At 36.3% G+C, this 25,421-nt stretch overlaps 1 protein-coding gene across 1 annotated transcript in view; it reads left to right on the top strand.

The window, feature by feature from the left end:
- The window catches only part of REV1 (REV1, polymerase (DNA directed)), an 83,636-nt gene that overhangs the window by 33,783 nt on the left and 24,432 nt on the right, over window positions 1-25,421 (top strand). Inside the window, exons 4-9 of the mRNA XM_014529767.1 lie at window positions 6,325-6,477; window positions 9,572-10,278; window positions 13,041-13,148; window positions 14,736-14,852; window positions 19,330-19,435; window positions 24,579-24,707. Of these exons, the coding sequence (XP_014385253.1) occupies window positions 6,325-6,477; window positions 9,572-10,278; window positions 13,041-13,148; window positions 14,736-14,852; window positions 19,330-19,435; window positions 24,579-24,707 (1,320 nt within the window). The remainder of the gene's footprint in view (window positions 1-6,324; window positions 6,478-9,571; window positions 10,279-13,040; window positions 13,149-14,735; window positions 14,853-19,329; window positions 19,436-24,578; window positions 24,708-25,421) is intronic.

Below are 25,421 nucleotides of genomic sequence, written 5' to 3'. Positions count from 1 at the left end.
ACAAATTTTTGTGCACCGGGCCTCTAGTAATAATAATAAAAGGCTAATATGCAAATTGACTGAACGGCAGAATGACCGGTTGCTATGATGATCACTGGCCACCAGGAGGCAGATGCTCAGTGCAGGATCTGCCCCCTGGTGGTCAGTGCACTTTCATATGGGGAGTGCTACTCAGCCAGAAGCTGGCTCATGGCTGGCCAGCGCAGTGGTGGTGGCAGGAGCCTCTCCCACCTCCGTGGCAGCACTAAGAATGTCCAACTAACGGTTTAGACCTGATCCCTTGGGGGCCTAAGCCTTTAGTCGGACATTCCCGAGGGCTCCCTGGCTGCTAGGATGATGTCTGACTGCAAGCTTAGGCCTGATCCCCTGGGGAGTGGGCCTAAGTCAACAGGTGGTCATCCCCTGAGGGGTCCCAGGCGAGAGGGCGGCACAGGCCGGGCTGAGGGACCCCTCCTTCCCCCCGAGTGCACAAATTTTTGTGCACCGGGCCTCTAGTCTATATTATAAAAAGCCTGTGGTTGTAACGCTGTAACGACCAAACAACCGGTCACCATGAAGTGTATGGAGCACCTCTCGGTCCCTCCCCTGCGGCCCACAGGCTCCGATCGCAGCAAGGCTGGCAGGCGGGTGGGTGGGCACAGTGAGGCGTGTGTGGGTGGGCGAGGCCGCACAATTTCGTGTGCTGGGCTTCTAGTTAATAAAGTCCAAAAAGTTAAAAGAGCATTTTTTTAAAAAAGAGCATTTAGCCAGGCTGGCCTAATCAGTGGTTGAGAATTGACCTATGAACCAGGAAGTCATCATGCAATACCCAGTAGGGGCAAATGCCCAGGTTGTGGGCTCAATTCCCAGTGTGGAGCATGCAGGAGGCAGCCGATCAGTGATTCTTCCTTGTCATTGATGTTTCTCTCTCCCTCTGCCTTACTCTCCGAAATCAATAAAATATATGTGTGTGTATGTGTGTGTGTGTGTGCGTGTCTGTGTCTGTGTATTTTAAAGTCTATTTAGCGTCCAGAAAGCCAAGTGTACTAGTATTTTATAGATTAAGCATTTTTTAAATCTTTGAGGATTGCTGAAGGTCCATTCCTAGAACTTCTCACTGGTTCTTTGTGCTGTGTTCTCATGACAGTCACTATCTGTTCATTATATAAGGTTAATGAACATGGCCTTTAGCTGTGTGTCTCAAAAAGGAATTATGAAGTTTTCAGTATAAGAAGTTAGGATCATTCCAGAATCAGGCGTGTGTTGTTGCATACAGACATTCCAGTCCTATCCTTGTGCTAGGGCTAGAATTTTGATCTAGGGATATTTAGTTTGGCTTTGGAGGGTATGGGGTAACTCCATGGACAGTAAGAGAGTGGAGGTGAAAAGGGTTCTTATCAGGTAGGAGTTGATTTGCTGAGAAAATGGTGGGGTTCATGACAGCTGTTTTCTTTATGCCTGCTCTTTCTTGCCTTGAATGCAGCTAGAGGTAATAAAATAGAAAAAGTAACTGTGGCCGTTGTAAGTTTTAAAATTCACTTTTATGGATAGCATTTTAGTTTGAAGTCAAGCCTAATCATCTGCTTTTAAATGATTAAAGTGACTTTGGATACCATGATTATGTGGCCTGTTTACTTCATTTTGTTTTGTTTTTGGTAATCCTCACCCTGGCATATTTTTTCCATTGATTTTTAGAGAGAGTGGAATGTGTGGTGAGAAACATCTATGTGTGAGAGAGAGAGAAACACATCAACTGGTTGCCTACTGAGCTTGCCCTGACTGGGCCAGGAATCGAGCCCACAACGGAGGTATGTGCCCTTGACCGGAATCAAATCCTTGACCCCTCCATCCTAAGGCCAACCCTCTAATCATTGAGCCACTGGCTAGGGTGTGTTTGCTTCATTTTACATATGAGAAGGCAGGGCTAATAAGGTTAACTACTTTGCCTGAGAACAGCAGGATTCAGTCCAGATTTTTTGACTCCTATTTGGGTCTGCTGTTTGCCATTTAATTATGCTTGTTGTAGGTGAATTGGCCCATGTGGAAATGGATCAGTCTTGGCACATGTCTTAATATATAAAATAAATGTCAGTATCTATTGTATCATAGGATGGAATTCTTTTGCTTAAAGCACACTACTGTTTCCTTTTACACTCTAATCCCAGTCTTGTTGATCTCTTTCCCTCCTCAGTGTTGGTGTATTTATTAACTTTAGAGGGAGGGACGGGGGAGAGAGGGAGGGAGGGAAGGAAACATCGTTTTGCTGTTCCACTTATTTATGCACTAATTGGTTGTTTCTTATATCTTGTATGTGCTCTGACCGGGAATCGAACCCTCAACTTGGTTGTATCGGATGACACACTAATTAACTGAACTACCCAGCCAGGGCTACTCCTTGGTGGTGTTTTAATGATATTTTATTATACTTAAAATTTTAAACATTGTATTAGCTATTTAATGGCTGCTACATGATATTCTCTTCTATAATTAGCTTTCTTGTTTTTAGTTTGGGCAGTTTAAATAGCAGCTACCACTTCTAAGTGTGTGGGGTGACTACTGGGCTTTGATTAGAATTCCCTGGTCTCTGTGTCTGTATCATGAAACCTGAGTCATTGTACATACACATGATTATAGAGCCAGGACTGCTAAGGGGCTGGAAAGTCCCTTAATGAGACGCCTGTGTGCATGAATGTAAGATGTGAGATTATTTTACTGAAGCCTCTGCCTTGAAAATCCCACACTTGCTTGCATATAGTATAAGTCAGTGATTTTCAAAATTTTGCCTGTTCCTTTTCTTCAGACAGTTTTATATTGAGATTTGAAGTTTGGAATAGTTCATGAAAAGCCGCTGTGATCCACCCTGCTCCTCACTAAGCAGTGAGTCCCATGGAACACACTTTAAAAGCATTGTCCTAACTCATTGCAGGTCAATGTAGTTTTTGTTGTTGCTTATTGTATCTTAAGTCTTTTTAGCATGGAAACCTGCCTCCCTCCTGTGGTTAGGTTCTCATGGCTCTGTTGTGAGTGGAGAGTGTCATCTCCATTGTTCCAGTTCATACCCCTTCTAGTGGGAGTGACTGATGCTCAGTAGAATTTTTCCTTTATTTTTAAGCTCCCAAATTCTGATCTGTTAGCACATCTGTCATATACTCAGAGGCTCCAAAGATCTCATACTTCATATGGGCTAAAACTTTGTTTCTAATTATATTCAATGTAAATATCAGAGTGCTTATTAAAACTCAAATAAAACTTGATTGCAACATTATCTCTCATGATATTTTCATTTTCCTGTGGTTTTGTGTCTTGCTTCAATTTATTCTTTATAGGAAATGTGCATGACTCTAGTTTCTGGTGTAGATTTGGCTTTTTAAAAAATTTAATCTTGGTGTCATTTACATCTTTCTCTCACAGCACTACAGAATTCTTCTAATATTATTTTTATTTGGCTAACTAGCCAACACACACATTTCAGACTACACCCCACTGACTTGTTGTAGGTAACATTTTATTAGAAAATGTATTCTCAGTCCTTAGGAGCTAAAAAATGATTAGCTCCCCCCCCCAAACCCCCCCAAAAAAGAATGAATAGCCTAACTTTCAGTATCTGTGTAAGGGCAAGAAATCTTATACATATTTTTATACCTGTTTATTTCCTTTTCTTAGCTCATAGTGTCTTAGTGAATGGTTGGGAAGTTTAGTGGGCGTGGGGCAAAGGGAATTTTAATTTTGGTGCATAAAGATGATTTTTGTTTAATGGCAGAATGGGCAAAAGCAGCTCAGTTTTTCCTTAGCACATCATTAGATCCTTTTTTGCTTTAAATCCACTTTTGAATAAGGAAGAAGACAGAAGCCTGAATCCATGGGTGGGTGTGTAGACCAGTGTTAGATACTGTTTCTGTAATACAGGGTAACAGAGACATTGACTGGAACCATAAACACATTTGATGTGCAGAATTGTTTCATATAAAGAAAGTGCTGATACTATAAGCTAGAAGAAAAAGTTCAGAATAGCAATTATGTAGTGATAATTTTGTTGTATATTCATTTTTGTAAAATTTCCCCAAGTCTGGTTATAACTGTCAGTGTAAAGTCATTGTCAGCTGATAGAAATAGGAAATGATTTCAAGAACTATTAGATACAAAGTTCTGTTTTAGAGATAACTTCAGTGGGGCTGGGCTATAGGACAAAGCAAGAATTAAGACTCCTCAAATTAAAAAAAAAAAAAAATTAAGACTCCTCAAAGAAGCCTGGCTGATGTGGCTCAGTGGTTGAGCGCCCACTCTCTACTTATCCCTTAGTTACAGCTATATGTAAGGAAAAGTTGGAGGCTAAGGTTAGGATTCTACTTCACGTATTAAGTACCTCTACATCTGGCGTGGGGGAAGCAGGTGAAATACATAATATTATAAGAAGAGCGATCCATAGGCAGTTGAGACCAACTGTTAAAGGAAGCAAAAATTTTGATAAAGAATAGTAAATTAAGGGGGGTGGGGGCGGACTGGAGGGGGTTAATGGAGAAAAAAGCGGGACATATGTAATACTTTTAACAGTAAAGATTTATAAAATAAAATAAAACAATAATATAAACAGCTTATAAAAAAAGAATAGTAATTTAATACATGACCTAATTTTAGGATTTTGATTCTGATATTTGGATGAAATCTTTAAACTTGATAAAAGTAAATTAAAAAATAAAACAAAAGTAACTTAGCCTGATAATAAGTATTTAGGTAAATGAAAATTGAAATGTCTCTGGTATGTTCTTTCCCATCATAATGTAGTCCTTATAGCATTTGGATACAGTAGGTGCTTTAGGTAGAATTACTAGATACATATTGATATAATTACATAAAGGACATATAGACTAACATTTTGTAGTTCATTTTTAGCATATATCATCACCTTTTCCTATGTTCAGAGTTGACTCAGTATTTTAAATTATTTTTTTGTTAGCTAATTCAGTCATTTCTTACATGTTTTGTAGTGTCCTTTGAGAAAATTAGATGTCAAGCTCTTGGATTTATGACATAATAAAGTATATTTAGTCTGTTACTTATTAATTTTTTTCTAAATAATTAAAATATGACTTTCTTAGTATTCATTTTAGGTTTAAAGCCAGAAATGTTTGTAGAAACATTTTCTGATACTTAAAGACCTGTTGTAAAATTTGGATGTTAGCATAAGTACAGTATATTGGTTGGCTATTTTAAATTGAAAATATTTTAAATGGTATAGTAACCATATATAATTTAATTTATTTTAATAATTTAGTAATTAATTTATTAAAAAATCAGATTTTAAGACGGCAATCAAATTAGTTTTAGTTATGCAGAACAAAAGAATAGTTGTTTGGGAGTGTCAGTTAATGTGCTAGTACTACCCAGTATTATAATAATACTGGTGTTACTCTGATTTTTACTGGTTATGTTTAGTAGGTAATGAACATTTGGAAGAGGATATTACAAATAGCCTCTGCCCTCATAGAGTTCATATCCTCAAATGGCCTTGTCTCAGTCACTCTTCCATTAAAATAGTATAAATTCTTTATTACTCTTAAAGTTGAGGTCCTTCATTTTGATTTTGTCCCTTTTTTTTTATCCTCACCCACAGAGAGAATATTTTTTCCATTGATTTTTTTTTTTTTTTTTAGAGAGAGTGGAAGGGAGAGGTTTGGGTGGAAGGGAGAGGTTTGGGGAAGGGGAGGTAGGAAGGGGATGTCAATGTGAGAGAGACACATGGATGGGCTGCCTCCTGCACATGCCCACCTGGAGGCAGGGAGCAAACCTGCAACTCAGGTAAGTGCCCTTAACCGGAAATCGTACCGGGAGATCCTTGGTGCGTAGGCTGACACTCTAACCACTGAGCCATGCCGGCCAGGGCTCTTTTAGAATTTTTCACATTTAATAGACCTAACATGAATTGTGGAAATTGGGAATCCTTATCTAATTTACTTATTCTGGGAAAACTTAATATGTGAGATGGGATTTGAGAAAGTATTGATGATTGTACAATTATTTGAGGGGAAATTGTGGTCAATGTTAAAGTCAAGATAAAAATATTAGCTAGTCCAACTCATGCTTTTCTCATCTTACTCTGTAGTTGTTGTTGTTTTGCCTCATATAGGATTGTTGGCTACTGATTTTTAAAATCTCAGATGTGTGTCTTTTCATGGATGGAATGTCATTCTTCAAAGTGTATTAGAATCACAAACACAGAGGGAGAGGACTAATAGGAAAGATGGCTTGCTCGTGAAATACTCCCATCATTAAGAACATTGCTTTTTCATGGAAAGCTCATTTCCCCCAACTATTGAACTCTTACGTTGCTATTACTTTTTGTTGCAGCATCAAAGCTGGACGACTCCTGTCCTACATTCCCTATCAGCTGTACAGCAAGCAGTCCACTGTGCAGAAAAGTCTCAACTTCAATCCTGTGTGCAAACCTGAGGACCCGGTGCCTGGTCCAAGCAATGGAGCCAAACAGCTTAACAACAGGGTGTAAGTTTATCTAGGGTGGTAACGCTGCAAAGCTTGCTTTTAGCACTGGGTGTGGTTCCTGCTCTGCTGAAGATAGAAATAGCTGTATAACCTGGCCATTCACCTATGCTACACATGCAGAAATAGGTGTGTGGGTGTCTTACCAAGAAATTGTTTTTATCATGAAAGTTTCATAAATAAAATGTAAACAGGAAAGGTTTTTCAGTTGTTTTAAATTCCCATGTTAAACTAATGGATCTTAAATTATTAGAAGTAAAATTTTCTATAGATTTTTCTGAATTTAATTATTTCCTTACAAGAAATTTGCTAAGAATGTTGCTTTCTCAAAAACTGAATTAACTATGCCAGTTATACTTTTGTTATGTGTGATGCATAGAAAGCCAATTAACAAAAATGTTAATATTTCCAGGTTATTTTTGAAAAATTCCAAATTTATAACAGTTCTAAATATGTAAATATTTAATATTAATAAAAATTTAGTTGGTGACCCTAAATGTTATAGAGTTAAAAGGTGAATCTAGAGTTTATCCCATGTGACTGATTTTTACACATATATTGGTTTAAGCTTTAATTGCAATAATCCTGGGTAAGTTGATTTTAAATTAATTGGTGTGTTACCTTAACTTGTATATCAGGTGGTTCATTATTACCATCAGCCTTCTCCTTATTTATTAAGTTGCTTGCTTTGGGAATTGGATATATCTTTTCTCAAAGACCAGGAATCTAACCTGGGAGTATCCAATATCACTGCCTTCTGTAGTTTTTGTTGTTATTTAACATGTATTCATTTATAAGCATATTCAGATGTTTTCACGTTACCTAAAACTTTTAATTTTTTTAGTACTATGAAGGTGTACAAGTAATACCAGAAAACATTTGAATACATAACTTCATATTTTTTTCTCACACTAATAAAAGTAGAAAAATAGATACAGTAGTTCCCCCTTATTCACAGGGGATTATGTTCCAAGACTCCCAGTAGATGACTGAAACCGTGGATAGTACAAATATCATATATACAATGTTTTTTCCCGTGCATACACACGTATGATAAAAGTTTAATTTATAAATTAGGCACAGTAAGAGATTGACAATAATAACTAAATGTAAAATAGAACAGTTATAATAATAAACTGTAGTAAAAGTTAAATGAATAAAGTCTCTCTAAAATACCTTATTGTACTGTACACACCCTGCTTATGATATGAGATGATAAAATGCCTCAGTAATGAGGCTACTCAGGAAGGTGCACAATTTAAAACTTACGAATTCTTTCTGGAATTGTATATCTCATATTTTCAGACCACAGCTGATTGCAGGTAACTGAAACTGCGGAAAGTGAAACTGTAGATAAGGGGGCCTGTATGTGTTTTTTGAAATTCTTTGTGTCAATTTTAGGAAAAATTTACCTATTAGATTTTACTTCTTAATACTTTTACACTATTGCCTACTAAATGTATCTTTACTGATTATATATTTCCTGTATAGCTACTTTGTAAATATCCACTTGTCTAGACTGAAAAACAAAAAGAATGTGTATTTGCAAGGTGTTTTCTGCTAATATATGCATTTTTGTTGCATGTGTTGCTAGTAAACATATGAAGAATCTTATTTGTGACACAGAAAAATAGATGTTAAGACTTTTCTAACTTCACTTTTGTTACTTACTATAATCTTTGTTTTTCGGTATGTTCAATACATTTTACAAATTTCTTTGTAATTCTTTTGTGTGACATTTTGCTCCATAGCTTTCTCTTTATCTCAAAGGCAGACTTTCTCTGACATGTAACAAAATTAGACTTTCTTTCCTTCCTCTTTTAATTGTTTTCAGTTGGTTTTCTTTTCCCCTTGCCACTGGCATGATCATTTGTGAGGTTGGACGTACTCAGAGTTGGCTGTCCTATTCCATGAGATGATCAGCCTGAGCCTGAACCAACCCAGAAATGGGTGGTAATGTTCTGATGCATGTGGTTTTTCTGTGTCTTCAGACTGTTATTACTGATATACCATGTTGGTATTAGGATGAGGGACTTTAGATTAAAACTGGTAATTCTGTGGTAATCTCACCTATGACTATGGCTCCCTCATCGGAAATCTGAAATGTAATTAGATTAACACTTTGGTTGTTTCTAAGAATGAATTATTGCTCCATAATTCAGGTTTTTGGGTTTTTTTACTTAGGTGATTCTTGAATGCAAATGAATTTTGTCTTTATAGAGCATTATCAAGCAAACATTAGAGGAGCCAGGATGTAAATTTAGCGTAACATTTGTCATTGGTCCTGCATTTATAAACTTGTTATCAGGAGACTTGGTCCAGATTACCTTGGACCACCTTGGTATCTAAATATGCTTTTTTATAAATGAAATGCCATTTTCCTCATTACTAGGGCAAGTGTCCTCATTTTTCTAGGTATAAATCTTACTGAGCTAGCCATGCACATTGACCTGGTTCTTTCTTTTTTATCCATTTGTACAACAGTTGGCCCCATTAATGGATTAATGAATATGGTCTGTCAGGCTTGTCCTCAGTGGAACTAATACTGTCCTCAGTGTTGTAGCATATTGGATTTAATTTGCTGAAAAAATGCCTTACATAAAACTGGAATTAAAAGGAGGAATTAAGAACTCAAACTTTCTTACCTATTTTATGGGAGTTATTCATATTGCAATAATTTAGGGAATATTTATTGACTGCCTAGTACATGCCAGACACTGTTACAAACTGGGTATTTAGAGCTTACAGATTCCAGTTAATTTTTGATAGGAAGAGTAGTTGAAAATAGTTTTTTGGATTTTTCTTAACCTTATAAGAATCCATTGTATGTCTTCTTTGGTGGTGTCTAAAGCTTAATAAAAACTAAAAGGCTGTGAATGTTCTAGATTTTTCCTAGTTTTCTTGCTACTTTGGTTTAGCAAAAAATATCGTTTGTTGGAAGAAAAAGAATATAAAACTTGTGGCTTAATTTTTCAGTTTTTGGAGTGGGGGTGGGAGGTATCAAAGTGTGTATCACCAAGACAATGTTTAAATGAAAAATTATTTTAGCTTGAAAGTAAGACATTATTAATTTAAGAACACTTTTTCCCTGCTTTAGAAATCACATAATTAAGGAGCTTGAGACAGAAAAAGAAATCAAAGCCAATGGAATGAACAGTTGGAATGAAGAAGATGCAAGTAGTGATTTTAGTTTTGCGGAGCTGGAGCAGATCTTTCCAGAAAGGAAACAAAACGGGATTCCGCCTCACAGAGACAGCCCTGCCATTTTCAATGGCCACACTCATAGCTCTAATGGTGCCTTAAAGATACAGGATTGCTGGGTGCCTGTAGGCAACAGTGTTGCCAGCAGGCTTTCTCCAGACTCTACCCAGAGGGAGGAGAAGGCTGAGAATAGCAGCACCGACTTCAGAGACTGCAGTGTGCAGCTGTTGCAACAAAGCACCAGGAACACAGATGCCGTGCGGAATCCACACAGAACTAATTCCTTCTCATTATCATCTTTGCACACTAACACTAAAATAAATGGTGCTCACTACTCCACTGTTCAGGGGCCTTCAAGCACAAAAAGCACTTCAGGACCTACTCTTAGCAAGGCAGCACCTTCAGTGCCATCCAGACCCTCAGACTGCAGTTTTATTTCAGACTTCTATTCTCGTTCAAGACTGCATCACATATCAACGTGGAAGTGTGAATTGACTGAGTTTGTCAATACCCTACAAAGACAAAGTAATGGTATCTTCCCAGGAAGGGAAAAGTTAAAAAAAATGAAAACAGGCAGGTCTGCCCTTGTTGTAACTGACACAGGTAGATACTAAAATTGTTTTCTTAATCAACGGCTTTTCTTGATCATTTTGTTCTTAAGCTATCATTGCTATGCTGATCAATACTAAGCTTAAAAGTCTTTGGCAACAGCAAGTTACATAGTTTACAGAAAGAATAATAACATTATAGAAAACTTATTTATTGGAATAATTTTTACAAAATTAGGTTTTAGTGTGGCTGATATTTTCTAGCTAATTTAAACAGTAACAAGGTTTTCAACATTCATTCATCATGTAGACCTTACCAGTTGTTTAAGTTTTGAACTATGTAAAAGATAACGTATTATATTGAGTGCTTAAAGTCCTGTAAGAATGAATTGGTTTGGTAAGAGTGACTGTTAGTTTCTAAAAGCTTGCATCATAATGATTTTTAAATAATTAAATAACTTTGACATAGTTGTTATAATTGTAGTGGTGAACTTTTAGAAGGATTAAGTATTTTCACATATAAGTAGATCGGTTAATTGTAATTTTTTTACTTATCAAAATAACAAAACCAAAAATAATAAGCTATATTTCTGTACCAGTTATTATAAATTAGTATCTGGTTTGAGGTTTTAGTTGCTTTTTACAGATTATACATCCCCTCCCGCCCCCAAGGGGAAGGGATCTCTGAGAACATCTACTACAGTGGGGCCTTGACTTAAGAGTTTAATTTGTTCTGAGACCGAGCTCGTAAAGGAGCTCATTAAGGAGCTTGTTAACTCAAATTACTCTGTCAACTCAATGCAAAAAATCAGCGGAGAGACAGCTGGTATCTCAAAAAACTCGTTAGTCGGGACACTCATAAGTCAAGGCCCCACTGTATTACCCTTTAATTTATAGCTGTGGAAACTGAGGTACAGAGAGAAGCTCATGGTTCTGCCCTAGAAAGTGAGGGAACTCTCTTCTTTTAATGTGTTTTGCTGGTTGATAGATTCTTAAATGCTTTTTGTTATTTCTGAAATATTTCAGAATAATGTTAGAGGTATTAGATTATCTTGACATCGTGCCTTGGCCTTGTAACCTAAAGGTCATTTAATTTTGAAAGCTTCAAAGAATTCATATGCATTAGTTACATGAATGGGAATAAAATGGGAAATTTTGTATGAAAGTACTCAATAGGTATTTGATGTATGCATTCTGTACTACTTGAATATTTAAAACCATTATTTTGGGTTGTTTACATTGTTTATATAATACTTTAATGCAGCAGAACTAATATTGTTAAGATTTATAAGTCAATTTTGAAGGTAATATAGAAGGTAGTAAGGAATTGTGTGGCTTTGGAGTTAGATAACATACTCTGACGCAAACCCTAACTCTTTTACTCTCATGAAGCAAGACCATGGGCACATCAGTTCCCCTCTCTGAGTCTCAGTTTCCTCCCTGCAGTGGAATGCTATTCCATCATGCTCACCTGGTGGGGTTGGGAACTTAAGAAAGATAACATGAACAAAGGCTCAGTGCCTTGCATATAGAACGGTGGTTCTCAACCTTCTGGCCCTTTAAATACAGTTCCTCATGTTGTGACCCAACCATAAAATAATTTTCGTGGCTACTTCATAACTGTAATGTTGCTACTGTTATGAATCGTAATGTAAATATCTGATATGCAGGATGGTCTTAGGCGACCCCTGTGAAAGGGTCGTTCGACCGCCAAAGGGGTTGCGACCCACAGGTTGAGAACCGCTGATACAGAACTAGGTAAATGCGTTGCAGTCAGAATTTAGTAAATGGAGTGGCCTGAACCTTTTGGGCAGTAGATGTAAGTTTTTGGAAGCCTGTTGTGAAGAGAAACCTTCAGTACTAGTATTCTTTAACCCACCAGAGGAAAACTCCTTTATGAGGCCAGAACTTTATATAATCTCAGGGGTCATATTTCCAAGGCTGTCCACCCTGAAGGGCTAGGGGAAAGGGTAGGGTGAGACTGATATGGAGGAAAGCTCTGGTTGTGGCTGGATTAGGGTTAAACTAACCCGATGGCCTCCCTGTTGCTCAGGATGATTAGAAGCCAGAGACCTTAGGAGAGAACACTCATATAAGCGTTAGAGCTGACTTTTGATAGTGTTTAAATGCATGAGGAGAATTTATACATAGATTTTGCTTCTTTAGTTATTTTTTTTAAGTGTGTCTGTTTAGAACAACTTTATCGTGGCTTGAGGGCTCTGAAATCACTGCATGGGATTGAGTGCCAGCTCAGTCTCTTACTGGCTGTGTGACTTAATAAGCAAGTTATTATCTGTAAAATAAGGATAATAAGATTGCCTGTCTCATAGTGTTGAAATTCTCACATGTAAACCTCCTACAACAGTGGTTGACACCTACCAAGCACTCATTAATAGCAGCAATTTTTATTTTATCAAAGAATGTTTGTAGGCTACATTTGAAGTTACTGAGCTCTATGCAACTAAGTATATGAAAACACCTTCATACAATTTTATAAAATAGCACACAGAAATGTTAAGCATTAGACAAACTGTTAATTTGAGACTTTATTAGAATATAAGCTAGGAAGAAAACATGGTATTTTCACAATTGATTTTAATTATTGGGAAGCTCAGTCTGTATCTGAACTACTTTTAGAGCTAAAGAAACTGAGATTTGCCTTTTCTTGAGGTGATAGAAATAATCTATAATAGATTCTATATTTTTTAAGACTCCTACTTGTAAGCACTTAAAAATATAATTTGTAAAATTAACTAGACCTGTTATTTTTATATTAAAAATTAGTTTGGGTTTTGAACATTCTCTTTTTCCTTCTAGGAAATATGTCAGTATTGAGTTCACCCAGACATCAGAGCTGTATAATGCATGTTGATATGGATTGCTTCTTTGTATCAGTGGGTATACGAAATAGGCCAGATCTCAAAGGTCTGTATTCTTTTTTATGTTTTCAGAAACTTCATATGTTATTATAAATATATATTCTAAGGATCACAAAATATCTGTTTTTAAATATATTTTTATTGATTTTAGAGAGGAAGGGAGAGGGAGAGAAAAATAGAAATATCAACCATGAGAGAAAATCATTGATTGGCTGCTTCCTGCACGCCCCCACCGGGGATCAAGCTTGCAGCCCGGGCATGTGCCCAGACTGGGAATGGAACCATGACCTCCTGGTTTATAGATCGATGCTCAACCACTGAGCCATGCTGGGCCATAAAATATTTTTTAAGAAGTATTTTTAATTTTCCTTGGCAGAATCAATTCTGCTTCTAAATTTTCTGGACTCTGTTATCATGAGAAATATGTTTTTCTGCCTATAGAAATCAGGTCTTTAGGGAAGAACTCTTCAACTGAAGGCTCTGTCGTCTTAGACTAATGTAGGCAGGGACCTGCGTTGGGCATTGTCCATATTTTTATTTATATTTACTATTACTTTGTTAGTAAATGGGAATTTTTATGGTAGCATATGTCTTTATGACTTGGGTTACTATACTTCCTCTTGAATAAATAACTATTCTGTACATAGTGAACATTCCAATTTTTTAATTGTAATTTTGTGTTACTGAATATCACTAAAACATGTTGTCATCTATGCAGTCTTTGTTTTAATTGAATTTCAGATATTTGTTAGCTAACCAGTACTTTAAAATATACTTATTCTGGATTTTTCAGTGGTTCCTTCTGTGTCTGAGAGATGTAACATTTTCTTCGGAGAGTCAGTTCTTCCCTTACGGACAGCACAGAGCTACTGGGATTAATACCAGAGCTTTATTTTTGTCACAAGTAGTTGCTCTTCACCTCTGAAAGGAGTATTTAAATGTTAAAAAATTGATTTAGCCCATTAGTGACTTCTTTATTATTGTTTATTAATTTTTGTTCTCACAACAAATGCGTCCAGTAAAATATGTGTGAAGTAATTATGCTGTAGCTTTAGAAGTTACAGTTATCTCATAACACACAACGCAGAAGTGATACTGAAACATTTTTATAAATAAACCAAAATAGGACTATATACTGAACATTTGATTAAATAGTAGGTGAGGTTGTGATTCCTCTGCATATATGTTGTGTCTCTTGCTGTGAAATAGTTTTGTTTAGGTATTGCTCTATTTTTCTGATACCGGAAATATTAAAAATCTAGATTAGTTAGTTCCTTCTCTCCTTAGCCCCTCCAGTCTGAACCTAGGATCTGAGTTGCCTGTTTTCCAACTGTAAGAAACCAAACAAAAACCATGGAAAGCTAGGTGATAATGTTGTTTTAAAGTTGAATAAATGCATCCAAATTGTCAGGAGTTTACTTTTTTGGGGTGTGCTGAGAAACTTAAATGATTTGTACATGGTGATTGATAATATTCAAAGATAATAATAGCTCCTTTATGGATTAATGCCTAAATAAAGCTAAAGAAAAAATGTCATGTTTTTTAAATCTTTTGAAAATTTTTCCTTTACATATTAGTGTTCTTAACTTCCCTGTACTTAGATTTTAAAATAATTTTATTCTTTTCCTCCCAGGAAAACCCGTGGCTGTTACAAGTAACAGAGGCACAGGAAGGGCACCTCTGCGTCCTGGAGCTAACCCCCAGTTGGAGTGGCAGTATTACCAGAATAAAATCCTGAAAGGCAAAGCAGGTACAAATCATGAGCTCTCTTTGAAGTCATTGTGCTCCTGTTGAAGATTTCTGGCTTTTGCTGTTGGTATTGTCGTTACAGCAGCAAAAGCAGTTGAATTAATTAGCTTTTTCATTCAAGTGTTCTAAGGTGTCAGTGATACCTTAAAGCAAAATTGAAATGTAATAATATCTACGACTGATTTATAGTTTCGCTTGGTTGAATTGGATGATGATATTTTCCTGGGACAGAGAGTGAAAAATGTTTTAAAAGTTGTGATTAGTTTGCTTTGTATAAATTTAGATTGGGGATAAAAATCATGGGCATTATTTTGTGGAAGCTTCTAGACTCGCAAGTTAATTGCTAGTTGTTTGATCACTGATTACAGTAAAGACGCTAAAGTTTATGCTGCTAAAGACTTGTATGAGGCAGTGGAGTAATATAGAGTAGGACTTTAGTTTACTGAAATAAGAAGATAAATATCAGCAATCATTCCTCATATCTTTGTTGAACCTATTTCATATTAGAAACATTTTCTTATCTCGCTGGCTTTTAAATTTTGGCTATTAATAAAATAAAAATCATAAATTTATCAAAATACTATTAAGATTTTCTTGTGGGTTTTTTTTTCTCCTGAGTATATTCCCTGAGAAGTATTTGCTTAGACATTAAATTCTTTAACATTAATCAGTTTCTTCGTGGATGTTTGCAAAGCCAAAAAATGTTTTAGTTTGTCAAAAAATTTTTTGTCAGAAAAATGCTAATGAGAAAGTAGTCAGAAATTAGCTGTACAGTGGAATGGAAACTGTGCAGTTAAATTTCATCCCAATTATTTCAGGTCCCTAAATTTTCAGTTATGAAACCTTAGGTTTGTTTTAGCAGTGATCTCAATGAAATTAAGGCCATAGGAAAGCTAGTTGACATCACTAAAGCCTTTTTTTTGGATTAATCTTTTTGTTGGTTGTGATGATCTGTTTACATGGTACAGGTATAAAAGAAAATAATTGTAGATACATACTAATACATCTTTATGCTTCATGTGTGTCTGTACTTTCCAGATTACCTAAAGCTTTTCTCGGTCTTTAAATCTTTTAAGAGATTTTTAAGGTTCTAATATTTTGAGTGTCACGAGTAGATATTGAGGTAGTGAATATTTTGAGCTTATTGAGATTTAGTTGTATTGTGGTATTTGACAATATGGGCAGTTTCATAAGTATTGGTCGTATGGTTTTGCGGTTTTCTTTCTGTATTTTCTGTGTGGTATTAGAAACCAAGTAGCTTAAGGAAATGCACAACACTTGTCACATATTGGACATTAGTAAAAACTTACTGAATGAACGTTGAAAGAAGGAGAAAATATTATGTGCATACTAGTCAGTAACATCTCTCAGGTACTCAGTGCTCAGTTTCTGGGTAAAAATGTGTTTGCCACACGCATTCTTATTTCCACAGTTTGCATCTGGAATTTTGACCTTGTCAAGCAAGCTTTTCTTAGGAGTAGCTGAGAGCCAGTCCTCTTACTCTTTCCTTTCATTCACAAATGATCTGACCATAAACAGTTTGTTAACAAAACTTACTGTTATTGGTCTTCATCAGTTTAGCCACTGTATTTTCATGACATTGTAATGACCTTTTCTAATTCACATCCCTCCACCTCTTGTGTGGATGGTAAACTGGAAGGTAAATATTAGGAGAAATATTGAAATTTCACTTGCCTTTGAAAACTGTCAAAAATAGATTTTTTTGTCACTAGAAGAGATGAATATGATACTTTGTACTTTATATTCTTTCTCTTAACTTCATGTCATTCACTTTTGTGTTCTAAGCCTTTTGACCCAGTAAGAGCTTACCAAAATATTTGTCACATATAAAATGGATAGATTGCCCTTTATTATAAAGTTTGGTTGCAACTAAGTTTGCACTTAGAACTTGTTACTTAGGACTTGTTTTATCAATGCCCTTGTTCCTCTTTCCTTTTTATTTCCTATCTTTCTCTGGGTCCTTATTAGATATGATACCAAATTGTAAAATTTTGAGGATAAAGTTAGGAATTAGAATCTTTGGCTTCTGCACACTAACCTTAAAAATAAATTCATTTCTAATGTTTTGACTTGTATGTCTAGGTAGAGTATTAGACCAAGTAGCATCTTTAGCCCTTTGTAAAAGCTTTATTTTCTTATTGGTCATATTCAGAAACTCTTGTCTAACAGTGTAAACAGGACTCTCCATCGTGGCTTCCTTTGGTTAGCTGCCTCCTGAGCGGTGCTCAGCGATGCCACTTCTCATTGATGACCCTCATTATCTGGAATCCCTTTATACTTGAGATATCATGGTTGGGCCTTTTTATCCCTCCCGGGATTCCGTGCTGCAGTGTTTCCTGTCCTTTCAACAACTTCAGTGTTCATTCTAAAGAACAACAGTTTTAAAATTCGTACTAGCCATAGATTTATTCTCAGCGATTTCTTTTTCACAGACTTGGGTCCTGGCCTCTGATTTCTCCAACCGTTCCTCCACATTCTCCATGTGCCCGTCTAGTTTGTCAAGTTTTGATGAGCAGTTCTCTACTTTGCCCTCCAGTGAGGACAGTGTGTCCCTGCATTTCCCCGAATCTCCCTTGAAGCAACTCACTCCGCTGGTGGAGGGATCCACGCACTCTGCTGCACTGTGGAAAAGGTCAGCCAGCCCAGCCAAGGGGAACCCCAGGCGCTGCCTCTCAGGCAGGGCCTTGGGAGCGCAGGGACCTCAGATACTGTTCTCACCTTAAGCATGGTTTCTGTAATTCTTAAGACGGGTATCTTAGACTATTTAACTAGCCTTTCAAATATAAGTCATCTAACTCCCCAACTTTTAATGCATAACTCATGGTTATACATTTGAAAAGCAGCTGGTTGTGGCTGTTCAAGCTTCAACTTTTTGTTATTGTTGTTTAGTTGTAGCCTCTTGAACTGTGATATAATCCTGAAATTCTCAAGGATTTTCAGCTTAGAGTAATGGACTATTAAAGCTGCTATGTAGTCTTCTAAGACGCTTCAGAAGTAGTCTGTTTTGCATTCTGTCCTTAATTTGTCATACTCTAACACATATTAGTCACAATATATCAGAAATCATAGCTCTAATTATATACTCTGCTGTTTTTATTTTTTATGTAAGTGGGATATGACCTCATTAAGATGCCAGTCCTCAGAGTTTGGTTTGCATTTATGCTTTGCGTGTATGGGTGCCGAATCCAGAAATGCTTATATGGGTTGCATAGTTTGTAAAAAGATGTTGACTACTGGAGTCAAACCAGGAACAGTTGTTTTAGCCCAGAAAGCCAGACACCTAGCCATGTTTTTCTGGTAGTGCTTTAACTTGGCTGATTTTTTTATGGAAATTATGTCTCTGAAAAAAGTCGAAGAGAAATGCTGAGTTTTGAGTTGCGTTGCTACAATATACTCAGAATAGGTTTGTCTAGAATTAGCTGAAGTGGTGTATATTGGTCTGGTTTTACTAACTAATGGTATTTTTGTTCATAATAGAACTATAGCTGAGACTGTTTTTAGAATTACGTTTTTAAAGCATATTCTTCTTGGAGCCTATAGCATTATCCAAGACTGTAACTGAAGCTGTGTTTTCATCTGTTTCTCAGTTATGAGGGAGGCTGAAGGTGGTCCAAAGGAAGTGAAGTGCCTGTAGTTCGCAGACTCTTATACTTGTGTGTGAAGCAGGCAGTTTGGTTTGGATAGGAAGAGATACTGGTGAGCTGTACTGTTTAGGCTAGAGTTGCCTTCCATGAAGCAGTTGGTATTCTGACCACACTTAATGTTTAATTGAACCTGCATTGTTAAATCAAAAGTAGAATTTTCTGGAGGGGGGATAATGTGAAGCTCTTTTACCTGACATATGTTCAAAAGAAAAGTCTTAAATTTAGGGTGAAATTTTTTATGGTATATGACCTACTAAATTATTGTTTGATCAAATGACTTGTAGGAATTTGATCTTTGTTGAACATGTTAATTAGTTTTAAGTACTGCAGTTCTTTTAGGAAACAGCAAAGAACATTTAGAGTGGTTTATATTTTCCCTTAACTGTTTCCCTTGAGAGAGCACTACTTAATCCTCTGAGGCTATAGGAGGGGTTCATCATCCTGATCACCTTTCATCCTTGTCCATCCAAGAGACTGGGTTCAGGGGATATTTCATATTTAGCTTTTGATCATTTTTTCCAAAGTATTATTAAAACAGAATACTTTCCATTTATTCCAAGTTTTTATCGGTCTGCTAGTAGAAAACTTAATGGAAACAAACCATTTTAGAATTACAGATTTCCTTTTATTAAATAAGATAAATACCAATGGGGATAAACTATATTTGGAGGTTGCTCAACTTATATATACATTTATTTTTTATTTATAAATTTATTTGTATAAGAAAGGAATGAAAAATACATTTCTTGAATGGAAGTTAAGGAAAACCAGTTTTTAACATATAATCATTAAATTTTATTATTTTTAAAGCAGATATACCAGATTCATCACTGTGGGAGAATCAAGATTCTGCGCATACTAATGGAATTGATTCTGTTTTGTCGAAGGCTGAAATTGCATCTTGCAGTTATGAAGCCAGGTATGTGAAAATTAACTGTGTTATAATATTTAGGAATGGTTAATTGTACTTAATTATTTTCATATAATCTTTGGAAGTGGATTCAGACATGCTAGTCAGGCCTGTGATTTAAAAATATACAGACATGTATGGAAAGAAATGTTTCTAGCCTTAATTTCTGGCAGGGATATTTCTTTTTTAGTGTAGACATTCATCACTATAAACTTACCCCTTATTTCTATAGAGTAGACCACTAGGGTATAATTCAGTGATGGCGAACCTATGACACGCGTGTCAGAGGTGACACGTGAACTCATTTTTTTGGTTGATTTTTCTTTGTTAAATGGCATTTAAATATATAAAATAAATATCAAAAATATAAGTCTTTGTTTTACTATGGTTGCAAATATCAAAAAATTTCTATATGTGACACGGCAACAGAGTTAAGTTAGGGTTTTTCAAAATGCTGACACACCGAGCTCAAAAGGTTCGCCATAGGATATATTTTTCCCATTGATTTTTTTTTTTTTTTTTAGAGAGAGAGAGTGGAAGGAAAGGGGAGACACAGAGAAACATCAATTGGTTGCTTCCCTTACATGCCCCAATCAGGCATGTACCGAGGTACATGCCCTTGACTGGAATCGAACCTGTGACCATTCAGTCCACGGGCCGACGCTCTGAGGAAAAACAGCTAGGGCTGTAGAAAACTTTTGATAGTTTCCTGAGGAACCCGTAAGTTCTACAGTGGAAATCAAAAGAAATTGGACACTAATTTTTTAAACCATTGTCTTCTGAAGCATGGAATTAAAGAATTAGATACTTTTGAATGGGAGAGGCTGTAGTGTTCATCTACTCTAATCATTCCTTTAACAGCTAAGAAAAATCCTTTATGATATTAACCCTTAATACTCAGTTTCTTTTAAAAATTATGTTAAAACTTGATTGCCTATTAAGTTAAAAGTAAATAATTCCATACTGGCCTACCCAATAATCTCACTTATAATTGCAGTGTTGTCCACTTGTTAGCACCAGCTTTGTGGATCTTTATCTTATAGTAAGCTTATACCTTAATTACTGTTGGCTGTCTCAATATAAGAAGAAACAGACATATTATATATATATGTTTCTCATACTTAAAAAAAATCAGTCATTTAAAAATAATCTGTTATAATAGTTGTGAAAGTAGAAGGAGTAACAATGAATTAATTAAAAAGAGCAGTCTTTTTTTTTTTTCTTACAACTAAACACGGACATTTTTACCTTTATAACAGCAGGCATTTACACATTGTTGGCAAGTGTTAAAGTATTTAATTTAAAATTTATAAAAACAGTCTTACATCAATTATATTTTTCAGTATTTTATTAGTTGTTTTTTTTTTGAGAAGAGAAGTAGGTAGCATCTTGTGGCTTTGTCATTCATACTTTGAAAAAAATTGAGATATAATTTCAGGTATACATAATGATTCGATATATGTAACATATTTCAGTCTCAATTAAAAGTTGGGGTTATTTAAGCAAGTCTGATCTGAACAAAAATTTTCAAAATAGTTTAAATAAACCAAAATAGTTTATTTAAAATTTTCCAATTGTTTTATAAGAGGATATTTAAGGAAAAAGCATCATCTGTGTATAATTATAAAATATTTTAAAGTATTTTCCACTTCTGACATGTCAAACTTTTACTCCTAAACTAACTTTGCCTTTGATGACAAAATTGTTTTCTTTCATTGTTTGTTGATAATGTAACTGAGTTAAAACTTACTTTAGTAAAAAAATAATTGTCAACTACCTTTGCCTTTTGGACTAGTCTATTTGTTAGCACAGGCAAGTTAGAGCTGATCTCATGTTGTGCCCAATAGGCTGGTGTTTTTCTCCCCGACTGAGTTATTGAACAGTGACTTGTGCTTCTGATGGCTGACAGTTGTGTCCCAGATCTGGAGGGTGTGATGAAGCCCAGATACTCTCTCAGACTTTGGGTTTTGCTGGTTGATGAAGTGAAAGCTCCACCTTTCTGTGCTCCTCTTTAGGATCTCTCTTCTCACTCTGTGCCCCCAAGCTGAATGCTGGATTGGCTGCTGAGGTTGCCTCCAAAGTAGAAGTGTTCCAGCTCCTGGTGGGTCTGGATCTCCAGAGCCACACTTGTGTCTAGATTCCAGGCTTCTGTTGGGGTTTGGATGGTGCACCTGTATCACAGATGGTGGTTGTCAAGCTGAGTTATTACAGAACAATTGGGCTGATGGTGTATGAGGGCCAAATGGTATGTAGCAAGCCATTTAAATGCCACTTAAATGGCAGATGTTTATTTTAAGGAGATGCAGAAATGATGAACATGAATTTGAGTTTAAGTTGGGGAAAAACCCACAAAAACCACAGTAGTGGAGTTTTGGTCTTTTAATTGTAATTTTCCATTTTCTAGATGGCTCATTGCTAATGAAGGTCTCCAGAAAACAATTTTTGGATACCCTTTTGTTGTGGCTATCGAATAGTTATATTTTCTTTAAGTGGGAAGATTTTTAAAATAATATATTCACAATTATATCAGAGATATTTCTAGGTTGGGAGTGGAGACTGGACTTGTGGGGATGGTTAGCCCAGCTTTGTGCATTGATGAGTTTTCAGTAGACAGATTAATAATGGAGTTAGCAAAGGATGGAATGTGAACACCAGCTGGTGGAAGTCACAGAAAGGAGGCTGTGTAAATGTAGGTCAGAATATGCATTATTGTTAGTAGTTTTACCCATACTTACTGAAAGAACACGCTTTGTCTATAAGTGAGAAGGTAGATATGTAGATGAATAGATAATATACAGATATCCTAAAATCATAGATTTTTAAGATCAGATAATTTTTAAACCTGCTTTTATGGGCTTTTGTAAGGACCTTTTGCTCTTCTCAGCAACATAGATGTCTTTTGTATACTAAATGGACCATGGAAATGACTTAGTGGTTAATTTTTTTTATGTTGTTTATCCAACATCAAAAATAATTGTCTGAGCGTAGCATGTGACCAGAAAGAGCTTGATCTCTGCTGCGTGAACTGGGAACAGCTGTTTCTGCCACACACACTCGGGAAGTATTGGTGTGTACCCTGCATGGGACTTTAGCGGGAGGAATAAGAAAGAAGTCACTGTATTGGAGAATAACATTAGACTGTTTCGTAATTGTCTACTCAGTTATTCTACGTGAAACAAATCTCATTTCTCAACCATCTACTCAAGGTATTTTGCTTCCCTTGGTTATGGAAACCTCTTGGTTTTCCTTTTTTGTTTGTAGCGTCCTTACAGTGGCTCCTAAACACTTGTCTCAGGATGTGCATATGCATGAGTACATGAGGAGATGTATTCTATTTTTCTAAGTAATATGCCCTGAACATTTTTGTATAAGTGAAAATTTTGAAAAGGAAATTATTGTAAATCTAAGACTATGATGTTTATAGGAATTATGTAACACATTTCTTTAAAAATGAATAATTACTTTTGTAAGTTTAGCTTTTACATGTTGAACCTATATACCTAGCATTGGAAATATTTTACACTATTGGGTAAAATATGTAGATTTCTAAATATTATGGCAAAAGTAGGTTTACAGGTGTTCATATGGAAAATATTACAATAAGTGATAATAATACGAGAATAAACTTGTTTCATGTACTCACAACTGGACACCTACTTTTTGTTTTTAATATATTTTTATTGATTTCAGAGAGGAAGGGAGAGGGAGATAGAAATATCAACGATGAGAGAGAATCATTGATCAACTGCCTCCTGCACGCCCCCTCACCGGGAATGGAGCCCGCAGGCGGGGCTGTACACCTACTTTTGCCCCACCCCTGTATATATACTGCCCAGCGTACTAATGAAGGCCCATTGATTATATCCATTCTTGGGGGGATGAAGGCAGACATCCTCATGATCATCCTGAGGCTAGTTTTATTCACGTTTCTTATCTACCACCTCCCAAAATGCCTGAGACATAAAATTTTGTGGAATGAATAAAATAATTTGTTTTACCTTCTGTTTTGTCTGTCATCACTTCCTTTATGGTCATTTTTTCTTTCTGTTAGATCTTTCTCATTTATTAGGGGCTTTGCAGTTAGATAATTATAACTGTTTTTGTAAATATGAGAAATGCATGTAATTTTGCATTTTTTTCTGAGTAAGTTGGAGGATTCTTTTTTTTTCTTGGCTCTCACTGTTGGTCTCAGATGGGAGGATGCCAGAGGCCTCTCAGTAATTAAAGACTATGTTTCTTAAAACAGAGCACACTCCATACTAAGAAAGCACTTAGTAAGTATTTATTGAATGTATGTATAGAATAACCACTTGATGTATTTCCATAGGAGTATATAATCTTGTGAAAACATTGCTCATTATTTTGCTTGTGTTTTTACCTTTTTTTCTTGATTCATTAGAGAGTAGTAAAATGGAATTTTACTAATTATGTTTAAGTCCACAGTTATACTTTTGTGCTGAATGCTCCAGATATCAAAGGTAATGTGGGGCATTGAGGCACACAACAAGATGTAAAATTTACCATTTTCAATTAGATCCCTCAAAGTGCTAGAACCCTGGCTCCTGCCAAGACTGATGTCCTGCCATACACAGTGCTGTTGGCATCTCAGCCACTGTGGAGGCGCCTGCGGAGCATGGAATTGGTCAGTGGGAACCAGGAGGTAGTAGGATGGGTACATTTTGTCTGCTTGTCACATAGCACTGCTTTGTATAGTCTTTTGTTTATATTTTGTCTTTGGGGGATGAGTCCTGGCCAAATGGTTCCTGTGTCAGGAAGAAAGCCTCTCTTGGATTCCTGCTCCCTGTGGTTGAGATATCTCTAGTACATGGAGCTGGCGTCTACAAAGGGGCCAAAGATGTGAGTCTTAGGAGAAATCTTCCATTGCAGGCAGGAGGCAAACATTGTGATAACATATTTTGGCACATCTGCATGTGTCATTCACACTAATCAGACAATTGTGGAATTCTCCTTTGGGAGGAAGACAAACCTGTAAGGTTTTTTATGTTTATTTTTATCCCTAATGAGAATGGAGTTAAATGAAAATTAGTATATTAGTGGTTTGGGATATGGTATCACGTATTTGATACTTTATTTTGCATTTAATATTTTTTAGTATAACTTCCATAATGTCTTTTTTTTTTTCTCTCTCTAGACAAGTTGGTATTAAGAATGGAATGTTTTTTGGGTACGCTAAACAACTTTGTCCTAATCTTCAAGCTGTTCCATATGATTTTCATGCATATAAGGAAGTTGCACGCACGATGTATGAGACATTGGCAAGGTATAGTATGTGATATCGTCACTGTGTGTCTGTCCTGCTTCTTCTGTCTGATATTAAAGAGTCCTGTTGCTTTCAGATGATCAGAGTTGCTTTTTTTTTTCTTAATATATTTTTATTGATTTCAGAGATGAAGGGAGACTCCAGGAGAAAGAGATAGAAACATCAATCATGAGAGAGAATCATTGATTGGCTGCCTCCTGCACTCCCCCTACTGGAGATGGATCCCGCAACCAGGGCATGTGCCCTGACTGGGAATGGGACCGTGACCTCCTGGTTCATAGGTCGACGCTCACCCACTGAACCATGCTGCAGGGCTGTTCGTTGCTTTTGCTAGACTTTTTTTCTCTCAGGAACCCTTTCCTCAGCATTCCAGTATGGCAGCCTGTCCTCCTTTCTTTGAGCAGATCCAGTAATTGGTAGTTCCATCTTTTTGTGCTGCTGAACTTGGCCAGAATCTGATTTTATATATATACTAGAGGTTGGCCCTTGCAGCCCTGGCTTCGTCTGGAAAGATGTCCAGTCTAATTAGCATATTACGCTTTTATTAGTATAGATAACTTGTAGTCAGTGGTTCTAGTTTTCTTTCCATGCAACCAGACAAATGAAGGATAGGAAGTTTTAACCCCTTGAGTGCCGGGGAGCACGATCACGCTCCTCCTGTCTTTCGCCAAAGTGCCCAGAGCGCTATCAAAGCTTCGAAATGGCGTCCAGTTC

The sequence above is a fragment of the Myotis brandtii genome, unplaced genomic scaffold, assembly GCF_000412655.1.
Source record: "Myotis brandtii unplaced genomic scaffold, ASM41265v1 scaffold1169, whole genome shotgun sequence".
NCBI classification, from domain to species: Eukaryota; Metazoa; Chordata; class Mammalia; order Chiroptera; family Vespertilionidae; genus Myotis; species Myotis brandtii.
Note: the sequence above shows the minus strand (reverse complement) of the source record. Positions and strands in the feature narration are given on the sequence as shown.